This window comes from Capricornis sumatraensis, chromosome 8, assembly GCF_032405125.1.
Source record: "Capricornis sumatraensis isolate serow.1 chromosome 8, serow.2, whole genome shotgun sequence".
Taxonomy (NCBI): Eukaryota; Metazoa; Chordata; class Mammalia; order Artiodactyla; family Bovidae; genus Capricornis; species Capricornis sumatraensis.
The window spans coordinates 94,935,061-94,953,476 of NC_091076.1; the positions used below are offsets into that span (position 1 = coordinate 94,935,061).

Here is an 18,416-nt window from a genome sequence, read left to right on the forward strand (position 1 = left end):
GCCAACCCGCGGATTCGCCCCGCCTGATCTGTAGAGGCACCACTAAACTATTTGCATAATCTTGAAAGGGCCGCGCTGAGTGGTTGTGGTGTAGAAGAAATTTGAAACGGGTTCTCTGATTGGCGTAAGTTTTCCCTCTTGCCTCGCGTCCTCATCCCGGCCCGGAGGTCTGTAGGAAGCCTCCGACTAGTGACAAGAGGGAACCTAGGTGTCCGGGCAGTGGGCCCTGAGGGTGAGTGCTGGGCGCCGAGAGGCTGAGCCGGGGTATGGGAGGCTGGGGTGGGAGACTGCTCGCCCCGCCCTGATTCCCCTCGGCTTGCCCGTTCGCCTGTCTAGGAGTCGAAGATGTGCGTCTAGAGACACCGCGACCCTTGCCACCTGACCCACACACCGAGGCCCTCTCAGTCACCCTGGTCACACCCACGCTGCCTTGGGTAGGAAAAGGAGTCTCCTCAGTTGCAGCTTCTGACCTCCCGGGGCATCTCACTTAGGCCTCTAAAGAGCTTAGTTTGCCGCTCTGGAAAGTGGACCAGTGGCTTACAGAGGCGTGTGCCAGGGAGGCGGGTGGAGGAACCTGGAAACTGTTCACCCACAGTCTTGTTCTTGCAGAGTCGCCCATAAGTAGGGTCCCAGGGCTGGAGATGGGTATCGAAAATGAAAGTCCAGAACCAGACTGTCAGAAACAGTTCCAGGCCGCAGTCAGCGTCATTCAGAACCTGCCTAAGAACGGTGAGGGCACGCGGACCCGCATTTGGGGGTTCAGATGACCAGGGTCTGCCTCCCAGGAGACTCTGATCCTGGCAGCTTTGCAGACAAGTCCCTGCATATGTTGTCCTGGGGTTCCCCTCTGCCACCTGCCCCTGTCATCTTTCCTGAGTGAGACCCTTCACCATCTCTGCCCCCACCAAGAGAGACCCTTCACCACCCCACCAAGGGTGGTTCTCCTCCCGCCTCTGTCCTCCTGGAGCTGGGAGTGATACTGTCTCTCTCCACTTCTCAACTCCTGTCCAGGCTCTTACCGCCCCTCCTACGAAGAGATGCTGCGGTTCTACAGCTACTACAAGCAGGCTACCATGGGGCCCTGCCTCATCCCCCAGCCTGGGTTCTGGGACCCTATTGGACGTTACAAATGGTGAGCTTCCCATCAGCTGGGCAAACAAGCCTCAGCTGTCAATCAGCCTTTCACAGCCCTCCGCCCCCCACCCCCACCCCCAGGGAAGCCTGGAACAGCCTGGGCCAGATGAGCAGGGAGGAGGCCATGTCCGCCTACATTACCGAGATGAAGCTGGTGGCACAGAAGGTAGGGAGAGGCTGCAGGCTCCTCCCTGTGTCCAAGCTCTCAGCCAGGTGACCCGCCCCCCTTCCGCCATTACGTTTCCTGCACATTGATACACCTATGGGAATTCCACCTTCATGTTGTTCCCCTGCCCCTGCCTGACTCTGGGTCCTGACTGGGTACAAGGTGGAGGGATATGATGGCAGCAGCAGGGTGGAGGTGGCACAGGTCAAGGGGGTAGGCGGGCAGTGGTGGGAGGGGCCAGCCTTTCCCCATTAGACCCATTCTGCACAGGTGATCGACACAGTGCCCCTGGGCGAAGTGGCAGAGGACATGTTTGGTTACTTCGAGCCCCTGTACCAGGTGATCCCTGACATGCCGAGGCCCCCGGAGACATTCCTGAGAAGGGTCACAGGTCAGGCACCCAGGCTGGGAGCTCCACAAAGGCTGACAGAACTGTCTTAGGGGGCTGCTCAATTGGAGGGAAGCCTGGAGGCATAGGGCTCTAGAGATGTTCCTTTAAGGACCCCAGCTAGTGCCCCGATGGGGTGGGTCTCAGACAGAGTCCCTGGCTAAGTGAGGATGGGGAGCGGGGGCCTGATCTCTTCCCAGCCCCACCTCTGGGTGCTGTGTCTCCGCAGGTTGGAAAGAGCAGGTACTGAATGGAGATGCTGAGGCTGCCCCAGAGCCTCCCTGCCTCCCCAAGGAACCAACACCCCCAAGCCCAGGTCAGTGTCTGGGTGGGAGGAGCAGAAGGCCAGGTCAGAGGTGGGAGGACCTCCAGGCAGCGTGGAGGGGAGCAGGCTAGATGCTGCGCTGTGCCTGTCACACCTCATGCCCACAGACACTGAGACCCCCTGTGGTCCCAAAGGCCAGGGGCAGGTTCTGGGATCCCTGTCCTCTCAGGGACGCATCTGCGCCTCTTGTGGTAGCATCTTGAGGGTCCCCTGAACAGGTGCCTCTGCCCAGGTGCACACCCTTCCCCTCCTTCCATGGCTTCCCTCCTGCCACTCGCCCTACTTCCTCCTCCTCAGAATCCCAGCCACCCAGGGACCAGGACTCCGAGGTTTTCTGTGATTCTGTGGAGCAGCTGGAGCCTGAGCTGGTGAGACCCACTCCCATCCCCTCCCTTTCCCCACCCCACTGGGCCCTGGCTGCTCCCACCACCACCCTCCCCTCCGTGGACTTTGTGACTCTTCCCTGCAGGTTGGGGAAGAGCAAAGGGGCGCCCTGGGAGGAGAAAATGACACCAGAAACACCCCCGAGCCTCCTGCAGAGAAAGGTGAGCCCCTATGCGACTCTTTGCCCCATGGTTCCAGTGCCTGGGGGCCTTCGCCTGGCTGCCTTCATGCGCAGAGGAGAAAGTCCAGTGCTGGGCACTAGAGAGAGCAGCCTCTGCCAAGGAAGGGTTGCCAAAAGCCAGAGACTGGTCTGGAGGAACAAAGTCCCTGCCTGGCCTCCTCTCCAAGGGCCACCAGGAGTCTGTGCCCTTGGCTGGCACTGAGTCAGGGCAGCAGGGGTAGAACTCTAGACCAGTTCTCTCATCTACATCTGCGTGGCCTTGGGAGTCATCCTTTCTCTTGGGGTCTCCCATTTGGGACTCTCCAAGGACGACGAGTTGAGTTCTCCCTTATCTCTTCCTAACTTCCAATGTGCCACGTCCCATAAGAGGCACTTTCATAAATATTATCTCCTTTATTCCTCAGAGCAAGCAGCCCTGTGAGGGAGAGGACATGATTTTCAGATGACAAACGAGGCTTAGAGAAGTTACTGACTTGCCCAGAGCCACAGAGCTAAGTGGTAGTGCTGGGGTTCGAACCCCTGGCAGTCCATCAGCTGCATGCATGGACTTTATAAGACTCACACTGGGCACAAGGGATGGCATTCTACTGACTCCTCCCTGGCCCTGCCCCGAGCTGAGTTGCTTCCTGCGTCCCCTTCCCTGTGTGTCTGTGCTCTGCAGGGAGACTGGAAGGCCCGCTGCTGGGGCCCCAGGAATTGGACTCGTGGCTGGTGGGGACAGTCCGTGCGCTGCAGGAGAGTATGCGGGACGTCCAGGGGAGGCTGCAGAGCCTGGAGAGCATGCCTATGCCCCCCAAGCAGGTGAGCCCCCTCTGAAGGTCCAGGGCAAGATTGGGGCAGAATTTTGAGGGTCTCTGTGCTGGACTCCTCAGCTAGCCACTTCTTTGTCCCCCCGTCTCTATCTGCCCATATTTCTGCCTTCTCCAGAGAATGGTGTGGCTTATGGGTCAGGCCAGGAAGTCGGGGGGTCTACAGTGCTTCCAACCTGGAAGGAGAGTGGGAGAAGCCCTCCTTTCCTGCTTTTACCCCCACCCCGTGCCAGAAGGGAAACCGAGGACAGAGGGAATTCCAGCAGTTGGAGGTGCCAGAACCTGTCTGCTCTTTGCACTGGGGCTGGGAGGGGGTCCCTATTGCCCCTCCGTCAGGACTTCTTCTGTTCCCAGACTTACTGTCTTCCCCTCCCCTCACATTCAGCCCTTGCACCCCTCACTCCTCCTCCTGACTTCTAGATCTGCTTACCCCTGACACCTCTGCTTCTGCAAAATAAATAAGAGCAGCCATTCGTGGAGCCCCGGCTGTGTGCCAACATATTACCTACATTACCTCATTTTATCCACACACACACACACACACAACAATGAAATAGGTTTTCTTTTCATTCCCCTTTTACAAATGAGGAAACTAAAGCTCTGAGAGGTTGAATAATTTACCTCAGGGCCTGGAAGTAACTCACACAGCCTGGAAGAACCCCACAGAGCTGCTGTGAAGATTAGGTGAGATAATGCATGTAGGTGCTTCCGAATGGGGCTCATTGTTACTATTAGTATTATTATTAAGTGATGGAGCTGGGAGTGGTCCCACTTGTATCTCCCTCCAAAGCTGGCATCCACCATTAACTCTGAATGAGTCTGTACTTGTGAAGCCTGGAGCTGTGGGGGCAGGGGACGGCTGAAGTCCTGGATATGAAGGAATCACTCAGGTGACCCTTTGTCCCCTTGGCACAGAGGAATTGGTAGGAATTTCCTCAGATCCACAGTGGCTAGCATTTCAACACTCACCTACCCCTCGCCAAGGTTTTACTAATATTTTTTATTTCGGTTCAGTTCAGTTCAGTCGCTCAGTCGTGTCCGACTCTTTGTGACCCAATGAATCGCAGCACGCCAGGCCTCCCTGTCCATCACCAACTCCTGGAGTTCACTCAGACTCACATCTGTCGAGTCAGTGATGCCATCCAGCCATCTCATCCTCTGTCGTCCCCTTCTCCTCCTGCCCCCAATCCCTCCCACCGTCAGAGTCTTTTCCAATCAGTCAACTCTTCACATGAGGTGGCCAAAGTACTGGAGTTTCAGCTTTAGCATCATTCCTTCCAAAGAAAACCCAGGGCTGATCTCCTTCAGAATGGACTGGTTGGATCTCCTTGCAGTCCAAGGGACTCTCAAGAGTCTTCTCCAACACCACAGTTCAAAAGCATCAATTCTTCGGCGCTCAGCCTTCTTCACACTCCAACTCTCACATCTAATCATGACCCCTGGAAAAACCATAGCCTTGACTAGACGGACCTTTGTTGGCAAAGTAATGTCCCTGCTTTTCAATATGCTATCTAGGTTGGTCATAACTTTTCTTCCAAGGAGCAAGTGTCTTTTAATTTCACGGCTGCAGTCACCATCTACAGTGATTTTGGAACTCAAAAAAATTAAGTCTGACACTGTTTCCCCATCTATTTCCCAAGAAGTGATGGGCTCAGATGCCATAATCTTCCTTTTCTGAATGTTGAGCTTTAAGCCAACTTTTTCACTCTCCACTTTCACTTTCATCAAGAGGCTTTTTAGTTCCTCTTCACTTTCTGCCATAAGGGTGGTATCATCTGCATATCTGAGGTTATTGAAATTTCTCCTGGCAATCTCGATTCCAGCTTGTGCTTCTTCCAGTCCAGCATTTCTCATGATGTACTCTGCATGTAAGTTAAATAAGCAGGGTGACAATATACAGCCTTGATGTACTCCTTTTCCTATTTGGAACCAGTCTGTTGTTCCATGTGCAGTTCTAACTGTTGCTTCCTGACCTGCATATAGGTTTCTCAGAAGGCAGGTCAGGTGGTCTGGTATTCCCATCTCTTCAGAATTTTCCAGTTTATTGTGATCCACACAGTCAAAGGCTTTGGCATAGTCACTAAAGCAGAAATAGATGTTTTTCTGGAACTCTCTTGCTGTCTTGATGATCCAGCAGATGTTGGCAATTTGATCTCTGGTTCCTCTGCCTTTTCTAAAACCAGCTTGAACATCTGGAAGTTCACAGTTCATGTATTGCTGAAGCCTGGCTTGGAGAATTTTGAGCATTACTTTACTAGCGTGTGAAATGAGTGCAATTGTGCAGTAGTTTGAGCATTCTTTGGCATTGCCTTTCTTTGGGACTGGAATGAAAACTCACCTTTTCCAGTCCTGTGGCCACTGCTGAGTTTTCCAAATTTGCTGGCATATTGAGTGCAGCACTTTCACAGCATCATCTTTCAGGATTTGAAATAGCTCAACTGGAATTCCATCACCTCCACTGGCTTTGTTCATAGTGATGCTTTCTAAGGCCAACTTGACTTCACATTCCAGGATGTCTGGCTCTAGGTGAGTGATCACACCATCGTGATTATCTTGAAGATCTTTTTTGTACAGTTCTGTGTATTCTTGCCACCTCTTCTTAATATCTTCTGCTTCTGTTAGGTCCATACCATTTCTGTCCTTTATCGAGCCCATCTTTGCATGAAATATTCCCTTGGTATATCTAATTTTCTTAAAGAGATCTCTAGTCTTTCCCATTCTGTTCTTTTCCTCTATTTCTTTGCATTGATTGCTGAGGGAGGCTTTCTTATCTCTTCTTGCTATTCTTTGGAACTCTGCATTCAGATGCTTATATCTTTCCTTTTCTCCTTTGCTTTTCACTTCTCTTCTTTTCACAGCTATTTGTAAGGCCTCCCCAGACAGCCATTTTGCTTTTTTGCATTTCTTTTCCATGGGGATGGTCTTGATCCCTGTCTCCTCTACAATGTCATGAACCTCATTCCATAGTTCATCAGGCACTCAATCTATCAGATCTAGTCCCTTATCTATTTCACACTTCCACTGTATAATCATAAGGGATTTGATTTAGGTCATACCTGAATGGTCTAGTGGTTTTCCCTACTTTCTTCAATTTAAGTCTGAATCTGGCAATAAGGAGTTCATGATCTGAGCCACAGTCAGCTCCTGGTCTTGTTTTTGTTGACTGTATAGAGCTTCTCCATCTTTGGCTGCAAAGAATGTTATCAATCTGATTTCGGTGTTGACCATCTGGTGATGTCCATGTGTAGAGTCTTCTCTCGTGTTGTTGGAAGAGGGTGTTTGCTATGACCCATGCATTTTCTTGGCAAAACTCTATTAGTCTTTGCCCTGCTTCATTCCGTATTCCAAGGCCAAATTTGCCTGTTACTCCAAGTGTTTCTTGACTTCCTACTTTTGCATTCCAGTCCCCTATAATGAAAAGGACTTCTTTTTTGAGTGTTAGTTCTAAAAGGTCTTGTAGGTCTTCATAAAACCGTTCAACTTCAGCTTCTTCAGCGTTACTGGTTGGGGCATAGACTTGGATTACTGTGATATTGAATGGTTTGCCTTGGAAACGAACAGAGATCATTCTGTCATTTTTGAGATTGCATCCAAGTACCGCATTTCGGACTCTTTTGTTGACCATGATGGCTACTCCATTTCTTCTAAGGGATTCCTGCCTGCAGTAGTAGTTGTAATGGTCATCTGAGTTAAATTCACCATTCCAGTCCATTTTAGTTCGCTGATTCCTAGAATGTCGATGTTTACTCTCACCATCTCTTGTTTGACCACTTCCAATTTGCCTTGATTCATGGACCTGACATTCCAGGTTCCTATGCAATATTGCTCTTTATAGCATTGGACCTTGCTTCTATCACCAGTCATATCCACAACTGGGTATTGTTTTTGCTTTGGGTCCATCCTTTCATTCTTTCTGGAGTTATTTCTCTACTGATCTCCATAGCATATTGGATGCCTACGACCTGGGGAGTTCCTCTTTCAGTATCCTACCATTTTGCCTTTTCATGCTGTTCATGGAGTTCTCAAGGCAAGAATGCTGAAGTGGTATTTTTTATTTACGTTTTACTAATTTTATATGCTGAATATTTCCATGCTGAGATACCTGGACTTGCATCTCTGAAAATAAGAACACTCTACTACCTAGCAAAAACATTTTACTGCACACCACAATTCCTTCATATCATCAAAAACACAAAGTGAAGTTGCTCAGTCGTGTCTGACTCTTTGCAACCCCATGGACTATACCCTACCAGGCTCCTCCATCCATGGGATTTTCCAGGCAAGAATACTGGAGTGGGTTGCTATTTCCTTCTCCAGGGGATGTTCCCGACCCAGGGATCAAACCCAGGTCTCCTGCATTGTAGGCAGACGCTTTACTGTCTGAGCCAACAGTCAAATACACAGTCCAGATTCAAATCGTCTTTTCCAGCTTCCCTGTCTGTCCAGGCCAGGAGCCTCTGTCCTTAAGACTCTGTTAGTCTAGACCAGTCCTCTTCCTTGCTACTGACTTGGTGATGAGACTGTTCAGTAGTCTTGTAGACTGTACCACTTCTTGAGTCTCATGACAGCCCTGTGGCTAGATTACATGACCAGATTACATCAGAGGTGATATTCTTTCTTCACATCAAGACGCATAACTGGATGTCCTACCATGAATATTCCTAGTGAGGATCACAGCAGGGATGAAGGAGTGAGTCTGATTCCACCACTTGGAGCCAGGAAATGTCCCAGTTCCCCATCAGCCCCATTTGACACAGAGCTTTTGACAAGTGATAGATAATCCTTGTTGGATCAGTAATTTAGTTAATGGTTGCAAAAAGTGGACTTTTGTATGATTCCTTTAACATTTATTAGCTAGCATTTTTCTGTCGAGTTTCCCTGACCATCTAGGATTTCCCTGAAATATGGTGCCTTATGGAAGGGCAGAATAAGTGCTTAATTCTTTCTCTTTACTTATATATTTTTAAAGAAAGGAGTTGATTTAACAGCCACCTCAATGGTGATAAATTTCCAACTTACTCTTCTATGAATTTATGGACTTTAAGACTCAGTATTTCAGTCAACTGCAATCATATCATTCTTTTTGATGCCCAGACTGTCACAACTTTGTAAGACCCTCCCTTTCTAGCTGGGTCCTAGGTTCTTGTAACATAATCTCATTAATCCTTAACAGCTTCTTTATTTCCTGGTATAAGACATCCCACATTCAATTCCACCTTCCCTGCTCCAGACCTGAAATCTGCCACTTCTCCAAGGAGCCTTGCTTCAACAGATAATGGGATTTAGAAACTAAAATCTGAACACCCTGGGTCTTCATTGGAAATGTGGCACATCCTTTACAATATGGGGCCTTCAGGCCCTATCAGGCTTTGTGGCCCAGAGGAGATGACCTGGAGTCAGTTCCTCCACTCTTTTTGGCACCTTGAATTGCCGTGGGAGGAAGATAGGGGAGGGAGTTGGGGCTCAATGTTTCAGGGACAAACCGGGAGCCCCAATCTTCAGACTGGGGAGAGGGAGGTAGCAGCTCCCACTTGAGTTCTGGAAGCAGGTCCCTAAGGAGGGCCTAGCCTGAGCTGAGGCCTGGGCTGGCGCTTGACTCTCTCCTCTTGGCAGCAGATGCCGCCACCCAGTGCCAGGCCTCGGCCCCTCAGGCTTTCTGGCCCCACGTTGATCTTCTTCCTCCTGTGGCCCTTCATCGTCCAGTGGCTCTTCCGACAGTTTCGGACCCAGAAGAGGTGACTCTCGGTGGAGTCGTCTGTAGCCAACAGGAGGCTATGAACCCTGTGTTCTGCAGTGCCCTGAGCCTTCCTAGGGTTTAGGAAGCATTAACCCCCCACCCCCCACCCCCTGGATTCCCGCCCCAAATAGTGTTCACCTTGATACCCCTCTCCTCGTGTGGGGGCCAGATAAGACCCTACTCTTCCTGCAGCTCCACAGGGACTGTCCCTCCTCTCCCCCTCGACCACCTCAGGCTTCCTGGGGAGACTGCCTTTGTGGAGCAAGTCCCCAGTTCGGGGTGGGCGGGTGATCCAGGGGCGGAGCTACCGGGTCTCAGCCTCTGCCCTCCCCACCCTCTGAGTCACCTGACTCCTCTCCCATCCCAGCCTCTCCCCGAGGAGGCTCAGCTCTTGGGCAAGTTGGGACTTCGGCCGAGCCCTGGAAGAGTGATTGGCGGGCGGGCTGTGGGAGGGAGGCCAGGAGGCTCGACCGAGTTGGGGAAAGGCGGAGAGAGCTGGCCCCGGGGGAGGGCAGTCAGCTCCTTTTGGCTGGCCGCCTTACCCGCAGAAATACTCAGGACGTCCTCACTAAAGATGCACTTACAAAAGAGTGTTTCACTAAATAAAATAAAACCTTCATCTTCTGCCGTCTGGGCTGCCACGGAGTGAGGCGGCAAGCGCGTCCGGGACGCGCGAGGTTCAGGTTCCTTCTGTGGCCCCTCCCCCGCTGCCGTGGACGACCCCGAGACGCCAGAGGTCGGCGTTCCAGAGGAAGCATTTCCCCCTCCCCGGGCTAGTGGAGGGAACAGCCGCGGGTCTGCAGGGGAGGTGGAGCGGCTGCTGGGGGCACCCTGGGTGGGGCCCCCAGCAGCGGCCGGGGGTGGGCCCAGGGCCCCGCCCCCTGCCCTGCCGTGGGTGGGGATTGCGGGAGGGGGGAAGTTTGCCAGCTAGGGGCGGCGGGAGGAGAGGAGTCCGGCGGGCTCGGGCCCAGGCTCCGTTCCCGCCCGAAGGGAAGGGCGGTTACTCCCTGCTCTGCGCGCCCGGCGTAGGGTCGGGGGCCGAGATCCGGGCCCCGGAAGTGCCCACTGCCCGCTTCCCCCTCCTCAGCTGCTCTCCCCCTGTGCCTTCTGCGCTCGGGCTTTCCCAGGGAACTTTCTGGAAGGCCAAGGACGGCGGGAGCGTCGTCCCCGCGGCTCCCGTCGGGGTGGGTCCAGTGCCAAACTGAGCAGAGACCTCTGGGAGTCGCTGGCTGCTGGGGCTACTAAATTTTAAGTTAATCCCTGTGTTAGGGATGAACAACTGGAGGGCAAGGAAGAGGGGCCAAACTGGTGCTGGGGAGGCAAGCGGAAGCCAGCGCCACCGCTTGCGCATACTCGCAGTATGACTTGGGCAGGATTCTTTGCTCTGATCCTGGGTTGCCTTGTTTGTGAAATAGCGATGAAGACCTTTTCACCATAAGGCAGTCCTGGGGATTAATGACCAGGACATTAATGGCAAAATGCCTAGCTAATATCAAGGTGCGTGGCCTCTTGTTTCATAGAATTCTGGAGTTCCACAACCTGTGAGTCTGACCACTACTCCCCTAATAGAACAAATGAGCCCATACAGCTGAGCCCAACAGACTGAGGCTGGGCTCAGTTGTACCTTCCAAATCCCAACTGAGGGTACCCAGGAGTCCTTTGGAGTCTGAAAATGTAACAATTTGGAGGTCTCTGACTCCCAGTCGAGTTCTCTCCAAAAACTTTTCATCAGGGAACTCCCACTGTTGAGGAGAAGCTCTTGCTCCTGCGAAGCTTCTTGCATGACTGAAGAAGAAGCACAGGAGAGGGCAGGTTTTTCAGAAAGACCTGAATTCTCAGGGAAAACAGGCTAGGATGTTCTGTCTCAAAACAGCTGGATATGTCTCAGGGTCACTCTTGCTTGCCTCTCCCTCTGGGCATGCCCATGACCACTTCCCCACAAAACCACTCCTGAATCCCTAGACAAGTCCTGTCTTGGGACAAGACGCCTACTCGTCATAAATGTCCTGCTCATGCCACTCTGCCTGAAAATGCTTCATGTTTTAGACAGCCACGAAGTCACCTCCTCCATGAAACCTGTCCACAATTCTCAACTCCTAAGCAACTTGGCTCACAAGGTCCTATCAGGATTTTCATCACCTGCCATTTTGGCTTACCATAGGTTTGATGGCCTGTCTACACAATTCTTGAGTAGCACGGATGAAATTTTACTCATCATTGTGCCTTCTTATCGAATGTGAGATTAACCTGACGGTCCACTGGTTAAGACTGTTTCCATTGTAGGGAGCCGGGTTCTTTCCTTAAGTGGGGGAACTAACATCCCACATGCCTCCAGGTGAGGCAAAAAAAAAAAAAAAAAGAGAGAGAGAGAGAGAGAGAGAAAGAAGGGCCAGAAGTTGGCTGAAAGTGTTGCTGATGGAAAGGAACTAAATCCAGAGTTCTTAACAGCACGGAGTCACAGAGACCTTCGCTTTCACCGAAAGTGTCACTTAATTGTCATGTGACCTTGGACAAGTCACTTAATTTTTGAGCTTTAGAGATTCCTTCTCTCTAAAATGGAGACAAGAATCCCTACCCTGCCTAACTCACTGGGCTGTGGAGGGGCAAATGGTTCTGTGTGCAAAGGAACGCTGTTCGGTGGAAAGCAGTTGGAATATGACGGGGCTGTTGATGAAGAAACAGAAGAGTCACGGTGTGTGGCAAATGGGGAAAACTGAGATTACAGAAAGATTTTCAGTTCAGTTCGGTCGCTCAGTAGTGTCCGACTCTGCGACCTCATGGACTGCAGCATGAAAGATTTTAGACCTAAGTGATTTGAGTGGAGGGTTTCGGCTTCTCCTGGCCCTCAGCCCCTGTCCTTTGGGCGGAAGCCTGGAATCTGGAGAATTTTCACAAGGAGTTGGTAGCGCGCCGCCCTACCCCCTCCCCGCCCCCCATGAATCTGTCCCACGGTTCTGGGCCAGAATCCCTCTGCCCCCATTTCTGGGCAAGGTTTCCTCCTCGGGGAAGCCTCTGGCTCTGCCTCCCTGCCGGTGTTGCCCAGCGTCCACTGACGAGGAAGAGCCTCAGTGGATGATTCTTTCCAGTCTGTGGCTTCTCTCTTGAGTAGCCAGGGTTGATTATTTCAACTCTGTATTAATTTCGAACCCCTCCCCCAACAAAGAGGCTCATCCGCTGCCCTGGACTCCCATCCAGGCTTAGGAAAATTTCATGGTCGATTCCCAACTGAACAAACCAAGAGGGCCCCAGGAGGCCATTTTCTTCGATAGAAGCTGAGGCCCAGTGAGGGAGAAGGGAAGCGAGACCTTACATCCCGGGGTCTCGGGGGATCCCAGGGCGCACACCCAGCACTTCCCGGCGCCGGCGAGAGAAATCAGCCACGGCCCACCATTTTGCACTGGCCCCTGGGCGGGGGCGGCCGTGAAAGACTACGCTGGGGCTGGGACTCCGCCACTTTCCGCTAAGGGTCCCAGGGTAGTCCGGGAGTGGACGTCACCCGGGACTCGAACCTGCTTTCTCATCTTCCGAGGCCTAGTCAGAGGGTGCTGCCGTAAAGCAGTCACACTGTCCCTTTAAGGCGGCACTTTTTATTCTTCATTTGTTTACCTCTTCATGCGCTTTTTTTTTTTACAAAAAAGGTGTTCACAATATCCTTCCGCAAACGTCCATCCCAGTCACTAATCAACACCTTGAAGCCATTCTTGTAATCTTAAGAATCGAGAATTAATAGCCATGGGCCAACATCTCTATTTACAGAATTAAATACTCGTTTACACTTTAGGGACTACTTTTTAGGGGTAAACCATTCTCGCTTAGGTTAACAAATGTTTGTGATCGTCAGAACCTTCCCGCTGAGAACAGAATAGGATAATAACCTTTAAGACACACCTTTTCATAAAAATATTCTGTGCAGGCCCTCACAGGCCATCGAATCTTGCTGTATTCCTGAAGCAGAATGGTATGGTCCAGAGCCCGCCCCATCTTCTCTGCGATTGGCCTTCTTTCCTCGGCGAGACGTGTGCCTTTTGACCAATGGGCGCTCACGTTTCTCTAGAGAGGGATAAGCGATGGAAGGAGGCGGCCTGGAAAACGCCCCCTACGCGTCCTGGGATTGGCTACGTCGTACGGCGCGCGAGGACGGCAGGCCTGAAAGATGGGAACTACGACTCCCAGCTTCCTGTGATGGGGACTCAGTCACGCATGCGCATGGGCGGGGCGGACCGGCTTCTATATAAAAGGGGCGCAGAGGGTTGGGAGGCAGCAGTTGGAAGTTGGCAGGTGGAGAGGCAGGTTGGGAGGGGAAGTTGGGGGAGGAGGCGGAAGAGGAGCTGTCGGAAGGGGGAGGAGGGAGGGAGGAAAAAGAGGAGGAGGCGGAGGAGAACTGAGCTGAGCAGAACATCGAGCCAAAGGGGAGATGAGTTTGTCTGTCCTCGGCTGAGGCTCCGGCCGGGCCTAGGGAACGGGGAGCTCGGCTTGGAGCGACACCCGTGGAAGTGGGAGGAGGTGGCTTTGGGACTTTAACCCCTTGTGGGCTCTGCGGCAGGGGATTTAACCCTTTCTGGATCCGGCCCCTCGGAGTCAGCGTCATCGGGTAGTTTTAACCCCTTCGGGGCTGGGTTTAACCCATTGGATTTAACCTAATCTTCTTGCCCACCAACTTCTCGATCGCGGGGGCGGTCTGCGGGAAGGCTTGAAGCCCACCCCCTCTGCACATTACGTACTGTTCCTGCTGCTGCACCCCCTTGGACCCGCTATCTGGCCGAGCTCTGGGCGCTTAACCCTTTATTGACTTGAGCGCCCCCAAATTGCAATTGGAGTTTGCTGACAGAAGGACTGGCTAAAGGCATCACTGCAGGAATTACAGACCGAAGAGGACTGTGTTGGACATTTTTGCAAAGAAAAGCAAACCTTTTTTCCTAAAGGACTTACAGCCAACATTCTTCAAACTTCGAGAAGAAGATTCTATTAGCAATGGCCGAGCCACTCTTGTCAGAGTATCAGCACCAGCCTCAAACTAGCAACTGTACAGGTGCTGTTGCTGTCCATGAAGAACGGAACCCTGATCGCCCCCCAGGCGCGGAGGAGCGGGTGCCGGAGGAAGACAGTAGGTGGCAATCGAGAGCGTCCCCCCAGTCGGGTGGCTCTCCAGGGCAGGGGGGGGAAGGGAGCCTGGAACCCCAGCCGTCTCCCCTTAAGACCCAGGTCTGCCCAGAATCCAGCTGTCCGGAAGCGGGTGAGAAGGGCCAGAATGGGGACGACTTGTCCGCTGGCGGAGCTCCCCCGCAGCAGAGACAGGTGGGCAAGAAAAAACATAGGAGACGCCCCTCCAAGAAGAAGCGGCTTTGGAAACCGTACTATACGCTGACCTGGGAGGAGAAGAAAAAGTTCGATGAGAAACAGAGCCTGCGAGCTTCGAGGATTCGAGCCGAGATGTTCGCTAAGGGCCAGCCAGTTGCTCCCTATAACACCACGCAGTTCCTCATGGATGACCACGACCAGGAGGAGCCGGATCTTAAAACCGGTCTCTATCCCAAACGGGCCGCTGCCAAATCCGACGACACCAGCGATGAGGACTTTATGGAAGAAGCGGGCGAGGAGGATGGGGGAAGCGACGGGATGGGAGGAGACGGCAGCGAGTTTCTGCAGCGGGACTTCTCGGAGACCTATGAGCGGTACCACGCGGAGAGCCTGCAGAACATGAGCAAGCAGGAGCTCATCAAAGAGTACCTAGAGCTGGAGAAGTGCCTCTCGCGTATGGAGGACGAGAATAATCGGCTGCGGCTGGAAAGCCAGCGGCTGGACGGCGACGACGCGCGTGTGCGGGAGCTTGAGCTGGAGCTGGACCGGCTGCGCGCGGAGAACCTCCAGCTGCTGACGGAGAACGAACTGCACCGGCAGCAGGAGCGAGCGCCGCTGTCCAACTTTGGAGACTAGACTGAAACTTTTCCGGGGGAGGGGGCAAAGGGGACTTTTTACAGTGATGGAATGTAACATTATATACATGTGTATATAAGACAGTGGACCTTTTTATGACACATAATCAGAAAAGAAATCCCCCCTGGCTTTGGTTGGCTCAGTCAATTTAGCTATGATGTAGTTTGTGTGCTTTCTCCTGTTCTTTAATTATGTGAAACTGAAGGGTTGCTTTCCTTCTTTTCCTTTTTAGGAGTTTTTTTTTTTTTCTTTTTTAATGTGTAAGTAATTTGACCAGGTTATAATGCAGTTTTCTGTTAAAAATCTCCTGAAATGGAGCTATAAGGTGGCCAAATCTGAGAACCATTAAATTCATTCTAGTTATAATAAATATTTGTAAATGTAACATAGTTTGTGTGATTTCTAGAGCTAATTCAAAGTAATATTGATTTATGTGACTGCATTGGGGGGAGGGGTAAAGGAAGTATTTGTCCATTTTCAAAACCAAACCTTAATGGGAGAATTTTCAGTTTGCCCAGTTTTCCCTTGAATGGGTTTTAGTGTGCTACAATATACAGTTCCAGCAAAATATAAAGATTTAATTATCTTCAATACTTAAGTGTGTTGTTTTCTAGTGCCTTCATTTTCTTTCTTGATGCTGGAGAAATAAGCCAGTGTTGGGTGTTTGGGGAGTAGTAGGAAGTAACTATGATCAGCAGCTTAAAATTTAATTCTGCTTCTCAATAGCCATTCAGAAGTCTATTAACAAAAATGTAAACCTAATTTGGCCATTTGTCAGGTTGGACAACTGACAGCCTCATTTCACTCCTACAAGTGGGTTTTTAGTAATTCCCCCCTCCTCCTCCCAGTAAGGCTGGAAGGAGTTCTTGGATGCCTGGGAAAGGCACTTATCTTGCTTTCTTAGTGCAAGCAATGGTTGAATAAACAGTTGTGAGGCAGCTCTTTATGTTAAAATATTCAGAGGTAGGGAATATTGTATTTATAGAGGAAATGACCATTTGGGGCATTCCAAGGACTTAACCCTAAATGCCCAATCTTAAGTGCTCCCTATATCAAGAAAAGGAATAGGAGCTGTCCACCTTTCCATGAGACTCAAACTAAAATTAAAAATGCCCCCTCACTGCAAACAAAATGTAAAGCTTCTGGTTGAGCTAAATTACGTCCTTGGGGGGCCAAGTGGGAGCCCTGCACCATCCCTATACAGCCTCTATTCTCAGTCTTCTAAACTGCTGATAGCTGCTTAGTCCTTCAGTAGTTCTACTCTTCAAAGTGCAGGAGGCCCTGGGAATTTGTTTCTGCCCCTAAGTCAAAACTGAAATGGTAAGACTGTTCCCTACTGTTACCATGATTACCCAGCCCATCTTTACCTGCCCTCTGCATTTCCCTAGACCAAATGCATTGCTCAAATCACTAGCACAAGGCTTCTGTCACCTCGTTCCTCAGAAACATAGGGGGCCTTCGGCTCCGTGAGCCCCATGGAATTATATGTAGACTTATATTATGTGTAGGTACTTCTGGAGAGAAGGTTCTAGAGAATCGTGAAATTCTCAAACTCCTTGAAGGTTAAGAACCCCTGAGGTGGATGAACTCCCATTGGGAAGCTTGCTTTTGCAGCTAAATGAAATAGTGGAGGTGGTGGGAACTTCAAGAGTGACATGTGCCTTATGATGCGTGAGAAGCATACACAAATCCATGAATCAAGGGAAATCATGGCGGTTAAGACTGACTCAGGGCCTTCAAAGCTGGGTTGAGGTGGCCCTATTCTGGCAGATGGTCCACTGGAGACAATGTATGATCAGCTTTTCCTTTGGCCTAAAAACTACATTAAAAGTCTATTTTGAAATAGTTTTCGTGTTTTTAATTTTCCTTCTGCCATGACATCATACAGGAGACCCAGAAACGGCTGCTTACAGAAGCAGCAACACTGCCCTCTGGCTTTCCAGTGCACAAGCAGGAGCCTCATTTTGACTGTGCTACATGGGATGCAGCCGTGATGGCCTCTTGATTTCAGAACCTCTTCTTAATAAGATGGGTTTAAGTATAAAGATCTTGTTTTCCTATTAGTCTTAGAAAGCTTGTAGTGCATTGATCATCAGGAAAAGAAAAAAGTGTCTTATGTTTTAGGAGATAAATTCAATCCAGTCTCTAAAATTATAGAAATTTAAAGTAATTGTCATAATTTACTTTGATTTACCTTGAGATATGCAACTCGGAATTTTGCTTTCAAAGGCACCTGCATTTTATGGTATTTACTGCATTTAACGTTCTTAGAATGATGCGGTTTGTGCAAAATTTCAATTTTCTATCAACACTTTCTAGGTGAAACACTTGACTAGCATACTGCTGCAGGGGCAGAGGGAAGACACTGAATTCCTTATACTACCAGGATCATGACAAATGATCCTCAAGTCCACTCTAGCCATTCACTAAAGGCATTTCTGCTAAACAATTTAAATAAGCTGTTCAAAAGATCATGCTTACACATTAGCAATTTCAGTCGTTCTCTTTTACTGAGGTCTGGGTATCCAGCAAGGGCAAAGCACTTCCCACACTTTGGAGACAGCTGGATGGGCAGCTTAATCCTCCTTTGAGCTAAGGAAAACTTTTCTTGGGCTAGCCTATAACCTAAAGTGGCCCTCAGGAGACAGAGCCCTGATTTCTGCTTGAGTGGGAAAGCCAGGGAGTTCCAGATTGGTTTAGTTCTGAAAAATAGACAAGGTTTTTCTAAAGAGAGGAAACACAAAATTAGACCAAAGAGTCAAAAAACCAGACTCCTAGTTCTACCTTTGATATATACTAGCAGTGTAAGCCTTAACAGTTTCAGAGCCTCATTCTTCATCAGGAAAATGGGGCCATGCCTACATTACATAACTGCTGCAAGGATTAGAGACAGCATGAAAACAGTCTATACAAGAGTAAGGTACCATTGATATTATCCCTGGTTCTTTTTAAGACCAGAGCAATTGCCCACTTAATCAGTATTTTAACTTTCACTTTGTTCAGAGTAAAATAAAACTCCTTTGCTGGGGAAATGCAAATAAATATACTTTACCCTGGTGAATTCAAAAGAGAAATCAAAGAAATCTACAGAAATAAGCAAAATCCACAACTAAATAGTCTACTTCAGAAAACCAATGTTCTGCCAAATATTTGGTAATGTACTATAGGTGTCCCCTGGCCACTTACACCAACAGCTAGAAACAAATATAACAGTGTGATGGAAAAGCTGGCAAGAGTAAGAGTACTATATCTGTACCTATGTACACCTGAGTTTGTGGGTTTTCAAAAATTATTTTCCCCATTTCTCAAGCAAGATTATAATAAAATTTCACTTTACTATCTTTTCTCATGTAAACTG

At 50.1% G+C, this 18,416-nt stretch overlaps 2 protein-coding genes across 6 annotated transcripts; both read left to right on the plus strand.

Moving 5' to 3' along the window:
* Positions 1-183: 183 nt before the first annotated feature.
* ACBD4 (acyl-CoA binding domain containing 4) lies at positions 184-9,670 on the plus strand. 5 transcript variants are annotated; one of them, XM_068977822.1, is made up of 12 exons: positions 184-232; positions 337-434; positions 610-729; positions 1,012-1,132; positions 1,216-1,300; positions 1,571-1,691; positions 1,918-2,004; positions 2,311-2,381; positions 2,483-2,558; positions 3,240-3,379; positions 3,506-3,659; positions 9,004-9,670. In XM_068977822.1, the coding sequence occupies exons 3-12, from the start codon at positions 642-644 to the stop codon at positions 9,204-9,206; spliced, it is 1,146 nt and encodes a 381-aa protein (XP_068833923.1). In that variant the 5' UTR covers positions 184-232; positions 337-434; positions 610-641; the 3' UTR covers positions 9,207-9,670. The 5 variants fall into 5 exon arrangements, with proteins under 5 accessions (XP_068833923.1, XP_068833924.1, XP_068833926.1 ...); XM_068977823.1 differs by lacking the exon at positions 1,918-2,004; XM_068977825.1 differs by lacking the exon at positions 3,506-3,659 and having other exon boundaries at positions 9,001-9,237.
* A 3,739-nt stretch (positions 9,671-13,409) lies between these two features.
* Positions 13,410-16,803, plus strand: HEXIM1 (HEXIM P-TEFb complex subunit 1). Its single transcript, XM_068976739.1, has one exon. The coding sequence runs from the start codon at positions 14,096-14,098 to the stop codon at positions 15,056-15,058; it is 963 nt and encodes a 320-aa protein (XP_068832840.1). The 5' UTR covers positions 13,410-14,095; the 3' UTR covers positions 15,059-16,803.
* The last annotated feature ends 1,613 nt before the right edge of the window (positions 16,804-18,416 follow it).